The sequence below is a fragment of the Ovis aries genome, chromosome 14 (genome assembly GCF_016772045.2).
Source record: "Ovis aries strain OAR_USU_Benz2616 breed Rambouillet chromosome 14, ARS-UI_Ramb_v3.0, whole genome shotgun sequence".
In the NCBI taxonomy this organism is placed as follows: domain Eukaryota; kingdom Metazoa; phylum Chordata; class Mammalia; order Artiodactyla; family Bovidae; genus Ovis; species Ovis aries.
This window is the reverse complement of record NC_056067.1, coordinates 65,806,591-65,817,801: the sequence shown is the minus strand read 5'-3', so window position 1 is coordinate 65,817,801 and position 11,211 is coordinate 65,806,591. Positions and strand designations below refer to the sequence as shown.

At 43.6% G+C, this 11,211-nt stretch overlaps 1 protein-coding gene across 6 annotated transcripts; it reads right to left on the bottom strand.

The window, feature by feature from the left end:
* LOC101110699 (zinc finger protein 154-like) lies at positions 1–9,233 on the bottom strand. Of its 6 annotated transcripts, none has more exons than XR_009596467.1 (5): positions 8,950–9,233; positions 8,210–8,408; positions 4,563–7,597; positions 3,549–3,771; positions 1–1,495 (listed from the first exon to the last, which is right to left on the bottom strand). XR_009596467.1 is itself a non-coding variant. In XM_042231305.1 (3 exons), exons 1-3 carry the CDS (start codon positions 8,980–8,982, stop codon positions 5,009–5,011), a joined length of 1,494 nt encoding a protein of 497 aa, XP_042087239.1. In that variant the 5' UTR covers positions 8,983–9,233; the 3' UTR covers positions 1–5,008. The 6 variants fall into 6 exon arrangements, 1 of the variants encoding a protein (XP_042087239.1); XR_009596466.1 differs by having other exon boundaries at positions 1–1,430; XR_006056015.1 differs by lacking the exon at positions 8,210–8,408 and having other exon boundaries at positions 4,563–6,342; positions 7,471–7,597.
* Between the last annotated feature and the right edge of the window lie 1,978 nt (positions 9,234–11,211).

Here is an 11,211-nt window from a genome sequence, read left to right as displayed (position 1 = left end):
TTGTTTCTGGTAACTTTATTCATAATAGCCAAGGAACTCTGAACTCTCAGTTTGAACTCTGGACGCAACCAAGATGTCTCCTTCAATAGTGTTTGGATAAATGGTGGTATATCCAGACAATGGAACATCATTCAGTTTTAAAAAGAAATGGACTATCAAGCCATGATGGAGTAACCTTTTTCATTTGTTTTACGGAGGAAACCTAAAATGCACATTAGTAAGTGAAAACAGCCACCTGAAAAAGCCATATACTGTATGATTCCAACTATACGGCATTCTGGGAAAGGCTAAACTATGGAGATGTAAAATAAGATCACTGGTTCCCAGGCAATGTGGGGAAGGATGAATACACAGAAGAGCGGAACTTTAGGGCAATGAAACTACTCTGTGTCCTATAGTGATGCCTGGTTGTTGTTTAGGAACTAAGTTGTGTCTAATCCTTTGAAACCCCACACCCTGCCAAGCACCTCTGTCCATGGGACTTCCCAGGCAAGAATACTGACTAGAGTGGGTTGCCATTTCCTCCTTTAGGGGATCTTCCCAACCCATGGAGTGAATCCATGTCTCCTGTATTGGCAGGCAGATTCTTTACTACTAAGCCACCAATTATAAATTTATTCAAATTATAAATTTGTTCAAATATATTCAAACTCAGAATATATATCACCCACGGTAAACCCTCATATGAACTATAGAAACACTGGGTGACAGTGCATGGGGATAGGTTCGTCACTTATAAGGGAAGGTTATATTATAAGGTTCGTCACTTGTAACAGAAGGACCACTCTGGTGGGGGATGCTGATAATGGAGGTGATGCATGTGCAGCGGCATGCACTTTCTTCTTAATTTTGTTATGAACCTAAAATTGCTCTAAAAAATAAAAACTTTAAATAAAAGTTAGAACTGTGATTGAAAAAAACACACAAAACATTGGACCAGTGGTTACTAAGCCTGGGTTTAATTCCAAGTCTGCTACTAACTAGCTCTCCAAGTCACTCACTTGCCCTTTCTGGGCCCTAATTTACTTATCTGCTGAAGAAAGAAAGTGGGAATCATGATATCTAAGGGTTTTTTTCCTGTTCTAATTTTCTATGTTAATGCTATTTTTATCAATTTTAAAGTTACAAATGACCTCAAAATCTATGTAGGATTTTCTGTATCAGTGCTCAGTTCAGTTCAGTTGCTTAGTCATGTCCGACTCTTTGCAACCCCATGAATCGCAGCATGCCAGGTCCCCTGTCCATCACCAACTCCCGGAGTTCACCCAAACCCATGTCCATCGAGTCAGTGATGCCATTCAGCCATCTCATCCTCTGTCGTCACCTTCTCCTCCTGCCCCCAATCCCTCGCAGCATCAGAGTCTTTTCCAATGAGTCAACTCTTTGCATGAGGTGGCCAAAGTACTGGAGTTTCAGCTTCAGCATAATTCCTTCCAAAGAACACCAGATAAAATAAAATGGAATAATATGGCCACATAAACACGGAACATGATAGCTATTAAAATAAAAACAAGATTAGGAAGTGACAAGTTTGCTTATGTTTAAAATATCCATTTTGACATTTACATTCATAGAGTTTCAAAGCTCAGTTTCCTCCTGGCCTTTTACATTTATCTTCACCACACAAAATTAACAGCACATACTCTACCCTTTGTAATGGCTGTTTTCAAATATATCCAAAAATAGAAGACTACTAGGAAGTAATGTCTGTCATTATTTATCCCACACTACACAGCTTGCAGGATCTTAGTTCCCCAACCAGGGGTCAAACACAATCCCTGTGCAGTGGAAGCATGGGGTCCTAACCACTGGATTGCCAGGGAATTCTCTATTTATCCTTTTATGGTTGTTCTTATTTTATCTATCCCCATGCAGTTAGTGGTTTATTTATAATCACAGACAACATGTCATTTCACACATAACCTCTTCAGGAGATGTCTCTAAAATGTAAAGATCCTTATATAGTTCCAATAATTTTGTTGCATAAAATTAAAATATTTAAAATTATTAGTGCTAAATTGTATAATTACCATACTGCAATCATTACTAATGTAGACTGACTGCAGTCTGGATACAAAATTTATCTTAGGCAATAAGTAGGTGTGTCTTGCAAGTTTTTTAACCTCTATGTACCACTCACCTTAAAAAAAAAAAAATGCTGACAACTTTGGCCGTCAACTGTTGTATTCAGGGTAAACTGATTATTAGTTCAGTTGCGCTTAGTGGGCAGTGGGTAGGGTAAGTTCTCCTAGAGTAAAAGTATCTACTGGAACTTCCTTGGAGGCTCTCTTTTGGCCAGGCCATGCAGCTTCGGGACTCTTACTTCCCCAACCAGGATTGAACACATACCCCCAGCAGCAGAAGTGCTCAGTCTTAGCCACTGGATGGCCAGGAACTCCCCCCAGTTACCATTTTATTTTAATCATATTATTCACTTGCCATTGGTTTGTTAGAATTGGCCACGATCCAGATTTGGCTAATTGAGTCTTCTGAACTGTTTAACATGTTGACCCTTCTGTATCTCCTATACACCAACTATGCTCAACATCATGAAATATAAGGGAAATGAAACTAAAACTAAAGTGCTCTAATTCTATATACATTTACTCAAAGAGTCAGATTTTTAAAAGCAAATCATATTCACTTTAGCAAGGATATGAGAGAATTGGAACTCACATTGCAGGTAGGAACACAAAAGGGAGCAATCATTTTAAAAGACAGTGTGGTGTTTCTGGAAAAGTTACATATTCACCTATACTCTGATTCAGGTATCGCATTTTGAGGTATCAGCATGAGAGAAAGGAAACGATTCAATATGAAGAACTGTATCCAATTTCTATATGGCTTTTATTTTTAACAGCCAAAACTAGAAATAATTAAAATATCCATAAACAGATGAATAAATGAATTGTGTTATAGTGATAGAACATAATTCCCAATAATATAAAAAGAACCACTCATATAAGCACCACTGATGAACTGCAAAATAAACATGTCATATAAGGGTACCCAAAGGGGGAAAAAAAAGACTAAACACTCTATGATTTCAATCATGTAAAATTCTAGAAAATGCAAACTAATCTGTTATAATGAAAAGCAAATTAATGGCTGCTTGCAGGACAAAGAGATTCAAGTAAGTATGGGGTGACAGAAACTATCATGATTGTTTGATGGTTTTATAGATTTACATAAATGTAAAAAATCATCAAATTGTGCAGTTTAAATAGGAACATGATTTCCTCATTTAGAACATCAGGTTTGGCAACCATACTGACTCAATGGACAGGTTCAGTACTTGCCTCAGCAAAAACAGGTAAGCAATTTCTGAAGTGGAAACTTCATTCAACATGGATACTGGATGGGTCACAAATCTCACAGAGCTGACTAACGAGCTCTCTCCTCTCTATCCTTGTTCTGTCTGCACAATGGCCTTAGATGAACAGCCCAGAAAGGCCAGAGGAATCCACAAAACCTTTATTTTATTTTCCTTGACAAAGGCCCTAAGTTATACAGATAAAAAGTTTCAGAAGTTCTGAGAATTTCCATACCTGCTTATCCTCCAAAGCCATAGTGATTAAACATTTTAAGTGACCTTTTGAAAGGGGCACATTCTAATCAGTATGCTGTAGTCTCCGCCACTATTAATCCAGTGTTTCTATAATCTTAAAACCATTGATGTTACTCTACAGAATTCAGGACATCAAGGCACAGGGCTCCCAGGACCCGGGGAACAGATTTCCCTCAACAGTGCTGAGCAAGATGCAATATCACCTGTGAACAAGAGAACAAGTTTATGTTGCTCTCAGAAGCACTGAGAGTAGTCACAGCAATCAGAAACGGCCCCCTCCTCAGTTTGAACTCTGAACCTGAAAAATATCATGGCATATAATTTATAAATTAGGACCACGAAGGTGGTCCTTGAAGGTGGTCAAAAGGAAGGCTTTGAGCAGCAATGCAACCTAGGCCACAATTGGAGAGGCATATTCTGCCATCATGCTGTCTCCACTGAGGCACACAATTTGGGATCCTCACCAGAGCATTTCATCTTTTCAGGGTAGCAAGCCCAATTAACAACAAACCACCCCATACAGTGAAGGAACTCCTAAAATAAATGGTGGCTTAAACAGTAAGACCTTTACTATTCTACAAACAAGAACAAGGGGAAACTGACTGTTTCCTGGGTTGATGTCTTGGAGCTAAGAAAATCCCATCACTCGAGTCTCATGAGACCAATAATATCAATAATACCAATAAAGTATAGTTCATCTTTTCAAATTACCAGCAGAGTCCTTTAGGCCAAAACTGGGTAAGATCCATGCTTTAACTCATGAAGGAGGGGAAAAAACTGGGAAAGACTTAAGTGCTCAAGCTACTCATGAATCATCCCATAAACAGGTCAGCACTGGGCTTTCCTTCCCTGAACACACTAGGCTGGGTGAATGTGGCACACAATAGAAATCTGCCTGGTGGTTAGGGGTGATATTTCTGCTACAGAACTAGCAGTGACATCAATCTGGCAAGGGTTCTGGAGAGGTTAAAAGTGCAACACAGTTCCCACATACCTGAAGTTAAGTGGATGTTTGGATGAATGAGGTTCAAAACAGGCAAATGGCATCTTCATAAGGGATTTCCTCCAGTGTTGTTGCACTCAACAAAGAAATCATATACACCTGCACATTGAAGGTAGTGCTCCCATTTGAAACTGTGGTATTCAGTGAAATACATTCTTCAGCTGAAAGCTTTTCCACATTCGCTGAACTTATAAAGCCTTTCTCCACTGAATTCTCTGGATTATACTGAAGCTAGACTTCAGCTACACGATTTTCCATGTCTGCCATACTTATAAGGTGTTCATCCAATGTGACATTATGCTGTTTTAGGAGCCTAAAGATTAATCTCCCATATACAAATACACACAAAGCATGTCTCCAATGTAAACATTCTAGTGGTCACTGAAGCTGGATCTATGGGTAAATGATTTCCCAAATTCACTGCACTTATCAGGCTTTTAACAAGTGTGAACTCTTCGGTGTTTAATAAGGCTAGAGCTATGGCTAAAAGATTTCCCACATTCACTACACTCATAAGGTCTTTCTCCAGTATGAATTCTCCTGTGTTTGATGAGGCTGGAGTTTTGAGTAAAAGATTTCCCACATTCGCTACACTCATAAGGCCTTGATCCTGTGTGAACTCTCTGGTGTTTTAAGAGACTGGAGCTGTAAGTAAAGAATTTCCCACATTCACTGCACTCATAAGGCCTTTCTCCAGTGTGAACTCTCCGATGCTGCAGAAGTGCAGAGCTTTGGCTAAAAGATTTCCCACATTCACTGCACTTGTAAGGCCTTTCTCCACTATGAACTCTACGGTGTTCAATGAGGCTGGAGTTTTGGGTAAAGGATTTTCCACATTCATTGCACTCATAGGGCCTTGATCCAGAGTGAACTCTCTGGTGTTTTATGAGACTGGAGTGGTATGTAAAGAATTTTCCACATTCACTGCACTCATAAGGCCTTTCTCCAGTGTGAACACTCCGGTGTTGAAGGAGTGCAGAGCTTTCGCTAAAGGATTTCCCACATTCACTACACTCATACGGCCTTTCTCCAGTATGAATTCTCCGATGTTTAATAAGGTTGGATTTGTTGCTAAATAATTTTCCACATTCATCACACTCGTGAGGTCTTGCTCCAGTGTGAACTCTCCGATGCTGAATGAGGCTAGAGCTCTGTCTAAAGGATTTGCCACATTCCCCACACTCATAAGGCTTTTCTCCTGTGTGAACTCTCCAATGGTCATTGAGGCTGTAGCTTTTGCTAAAAGATTTCCCACATTCATTACATGTGTAGCATTTTTCTCTAGTGAGGACTCTCTGATGCTGAGAAACTATATGTCTGCAACTGAAGTCTTCAGTGCGTTCTCCAGGACTGTAATGAGTTTTCCTCCTGTGAAAGGCTGCTCCACACTCAGTTCTCCCGTTTGACTTATCCCTGGTCTGTGTGGATTCCCCACAGGAAAGTGACTTCCCCAACACAAAAAATCTGCAGTTGTTCATAAATGAGGCTTTGCCCATCTTGCTTCTGAGGCATTTCTCTCCAATGTGCTGCTTGCAGTGCTGATGTTTTACACTGAGATACAAGTGTTTCTCCCATGCCCCAATATCATACAGTTTCTGCCTCTGGTGCTCAGTCAAGTGCAAAATGTCTCCCAAGTCCAGGTCACATAGCTCACAAAAATGGGCCTTCTGGGAGAACATGCCTGCCTTGGGAATCCTGACCTGTGACATTCCATGTACAGAAATGTTCTGTTCAGAAGGTGCCTCTTCATCCTCTGCTCCATGCCAACAACCTGAAAGCAAGTAATGCTGGTGAAGTGCACACTGACTTTGGTGGGAGGGGGTAGCTGCTACACAAGTTCAGTGTAATAAACCCAAGAACCTGTCCATGCGGTTGTTTGCAGGAACAAAGAGTTGGTTCTGGTTGAGGATGGGGCTGCTTAGAACTACTGGGCTATCAAGATGAGAGAATGGGAGAGACCTCATGAGGTGAACGGCACAACCATGTGCTGGACACACAAAGCAGAGACACGGGGTCTGCAACTCATTCCTCAACAACCAACTTTCAAAAGGAAATTGTCTGCTGGTGACACATGAACACTGTATAAAAAGGCTGTGTCACACACACACTCAAAAGAATAAAAATAAAATAATTTTAAAAAATCAGTGTCAAGACCCAAGGAAATACAATTGTATCAGGGCACCTGGTGTTGCAGGACTATTTAAGAACGTGTGCGCACCTCATGAAACAACACACAGAGGCCAATGCGGAAGGCACTGCAGATGCAGTGGTGAGAAAAACAGGTGAGAGAGGAGTCCGGAAATGTGAGGTTAACCATAGGTTAGAAGTGAGAGTGTAAGTGACAAAAGAAATGATGAAGCAGCAAAGTGTCAGGAAAGGGGGAGAAGGAAAGACACAAATGAAGTGTGCCACTGGAATCAAAATTTTAGTCAAACTCAATGGGTTTCTGTTGCAGTATGAATACAGCACTGTCATCATGTCCTTTATGTACTACGATGCAGGGCCAGGCTCCATCTGAGCCATCTTGCTTGATTCATATACATCCTGTGAAATTCTGTGGGCTCTCCAACCTGATTCCACTCTCTCAGCAATCAAATACATGGCACTCTGATGACACAAGAACCAAAGAAATTCAAAATCTATGATAACCATAATGGAAAAGAATAATGAAAAGAATTTTAAAAAATAGGAAGAGTGCCAGTCGACAGGAAGGCTAGTGTTGGATATGCTAAAGGAAGGAGAGCACAGTGCGCAAATCTCAGCCCAACCAACCTTAGCACCAATTCAGGGAACTGGGGAAGGGAGCAGTGTCCAGGGTCCTGACGTGAGGATAGACTGCTCCTGGGGAAAAAAAGGGCAGAGGCAGTTCAAGGAACAGAGAGGAGTTTGACAGTCATACCCAAGGAGATTATAAGTGCCAAGTTCTCCAGCATCACGTTGTGGTACAGGCATCTCTGAGCATCATCAAGGAGACTCCATTCCTCCCAGGAGAAGTACACAGCCACATCCTCAAAGGTCACACTGCCCTGGCAAGATGGGGACAGATGAAATCATAAATAGCCCCCTTCTCAATGACAACTATCCACTCCCCCCAACCCTCGCCCCCCTCAACACACATACATCCACCCCACGCCCATCTTCTTCCCAAACTCTCCAACTCAGAGAAGAAACCAGGCCCTGGCACTACTAATGCCACTGTCTTCAAATGGTCCCACTTAACACTGGAACCAGTCATCTATAGAAAGAGGTGCGGAAGTGGGTATCAAAGTTGTGGATCTGGCATAGAGGGATCCACACACTCATGCCAGGATATTCCACTTATGTGGCCAAGGTCACATAAGTCTCAATTCCAGGACCCTGGTGTCATCAAGGATATTCCCTTTTCAGGTATGCATAATCTGTGAGACTGGATCAAACAGCGACATGCCTACAATCACCACCTCCTCACTGTCCCACACTCCAGACTTCTAGACTTGTGTATTTAGCTGCTCAATTAATGCCACCACCTAATGCTCTCAGAAACATCTCAGAAGTTTCTAATATCTCTGGAGAATATTACTATTTCCAACTTCCTCATCTCAGTTAATAGAGCTCCCATTACCACACCTGCTCAAAACAAAACAATGAGAGGAGTATACCTGAATCCTGTTTTACTCCCTCGTGGTTCACATCAGAAAATACAACGTGGGACTTCCCTGGTGGTCCAGTGGCTAACACTCCAAGCTCCCAAAGCAGTGGACCCGGGGTTTGATCCCTGGTCAGGGAACTAGATTCCACAAGTCACAACTAAGAGTTTGCATGCTGCAACTAAAGATTCCTCATGCCACAACTAAAATCCTGCAGGCACAATAAGATTGAAGACCTTTCACACCTGTTTATGATGGCTGTCAGAAACAAAAATCCCTTCATATAACCCTGGCCGTGGGGTTTCTTCAGGGCTTCCAGATCCCAAACTGGGGACAAGGCAGCAAGAGATCGCAAGAAACCACAATCCAGAGAACATGTCTGGTGGTCAGGGCCAGTGAAGAAATGGGACACCCTCGCAACAGCACTTCGCGCGCTGGCTCCAAAAAGTGCCTCTGTAGCCGTAGGAAATGTGGAAAACGCCAACTCTTGAAGGATGAGCCTATGGCGGGGTTCGATGGGCTCAGGCCTCCCAGGCTCAGTGCCTGGCCCTGAAGGCTGGGACGCTGGTACCCGTTCAATCTCGGTGCCGCAGCGCTCGGTTCGCCCTTTAACAGGTGTCCCTGTGCCTGTCACCCTCTCCCACGCGCCATCACGCTATCAGAGACAGGGTCCCACCCACGACCGCCTCACCGTCCTAAACCCTGGGTTTTTAACGTCTGCTGGGGTCAGGGCTCGGAGGACCAGCGTTTACCTGGAGCGGGTTCCCTCGGGCTGCCGCTGCCATCGGACTCTGTGGGCGGAGCGGGGCCAGGAGAGGGGAGAGCAGAGGGCGCGGCGGTCCGGATCCGAGGCCTGGGACGGGGCACCCCGGGCGGCGGCGTCGAGCCTGAGACCCGCCTCTGTGCAGCGGGGACAGAACCTCTCTCTCGGACTTCCTCAATTCCGTCACCTCAGGATTGGCCCAGAATCCCCGCACCTTTCACACCGGTTAAACAACACCGCGAACAGCTAACATGGCCCCCGAGCGGCGAAAGCAGGAGGTTCCTCCCTCACGTTTCGCGGCCTCCTCTTTCTAAGCTCTCATTGGGTAACATTGTTGCCGCTCGACTCTAAACATTCTGGGTAATGTAGTCCCCATGATTCCGCAGAGAGCTGGGTCTGGGCTTGCGAGGCTGGCCAGGAGGGGAGTTTGGAAAGTGGCACGTCCAGGTGAGCTTCACCCCCTGTTTAAAGGGACCATAACCGCATTTCTGCCAAGTGCTCTCTGCAGCTGCTCACCCCAGTGTTTGGAGACATGTTTCAGACTCGGTGAAGCTGAACATGCTCCCGGAGGCCAAAAATACTATTTTGTGGCCTCAACCAACCCCCCTGACTGCAGCCATGAAATTAAAAGATGGTTTCTCCATGGAAGGAAAGTTATGACCAACCTAGATAGCATATTGAAAAGCAGAGATATTACTTTGCCAACAAAAGTCCGTCTAGTCAAGGCTATGGTTTTTCCAGTGGTCACGTATAGGTGTGAGAGTTGGACCATAAAGAAAGCTGAGCACCGAAGAATTGATGCTTTTAAACTGTGGTGTTGGAGAAGACTCTTGAGAGTCCCTTGGACTGCAAGGAGATCCAACCAGTCCATCCTAAAGGAGATCAGTCCTGGGGGTTCATTGGAAGGACTGATGTTGAAGCTGAAACTCCAATACTTTCGCCACCTGATGCGAGGAGCTGACTCATTCGAAAAGACCTTGATGCTGGGAAAGATTGAGGGCAGGAGGAAAAGGGGATGACAGAGGATGAGATGGTTGGATGGCATTATCGACTCAAAGGACATGAGTTTGGGTGGACTCTGGGAGTTGATTTTGCCTTTTCATACTGTTCATGGGGTTCTCAAGGCAAGAATACTGAAGTGGTTTGCCATTCCCTTCTCCAGTGGACCACATTCTGTCAGACCTCTCCACCATGACCCTTCCATCTTGGGTTGCCCCGCAGGCATGGCTTGGTTTCATTGAGTTAGACAAGGCTGTGGTCCTAGTGTGATAAGATTGACTAGTTTTCTGTGAGTATGGTTTCAGCGTGTCTGCCCTCTGATGCCCTCTTGCAACACTTACCATCTTACTTGGGTTTCTCTTACCTTGGCGTGGGGTATCTCTTCACGGCTGCCCCAGCAAAGCATCAGTGGAGAAATAACTCCAGAAAGAATGAAGTGATGGAGCCAAAGTAAAAACAATACCCAGCTGTGGACGTGACTGGTGATAGAAGCAAGATCCAATGCTGTAAAGAGCAATATTGCATAGGAACCTGGAATGTCAGGTCCATGAATCAAGGCAAATTGGAAGTGGTCAAACGAGATGGCAAGGGTGAACATCGACATTTTAGGAATCAGTGAACTAAAATGGACTGGAATGGGTGAATTTAGCTCAGATGACCATTACATCTACTACTGTGGGCAGGAATCCCTCAGAAGAAATGGAGTAGCCATCATGGTTAACAAAAGAGTTCAAAATCCAGTACTTGGATGCAATCTCAAAAATGACAGAATGATCTCTGTTCATCTCCAAGGCAAACCATTCAATATCACAGTTATCCAAGTCTATGCCCCAACCAGTAATGCTGAAAAAACTGAAGTCGAACGGTTTTATGAAGACCTACAAGATCTTTTAGAACTAACACCCCAAAAAGATGTCCTTTCCATTCTAGGGGACTGGAATGCAAAAGTAGGAAGTCAAGAAACACTTGGAGTAACAGGCAAATTTGGCCTCAGATTGCGGAATGAAGCAGGGCAAAGACTAATAGAGTTTTGCCAAGAAATGCACTGGTCATAGCAAACACACTCTTCCAACAACACAAGAGAAGACTCTACACATGGACATCACCAGATGGTCAACACCACAATCAGACTGATTATATTCTTTGCAGCCAAAGATGGAAAAGCTCTATACAGTCAACAAAAACAAGACCAGGAGCTGACTGTGGCTCAGATCATGAACTCCTTATTACCAAATTCGGACTCAAATTGAAG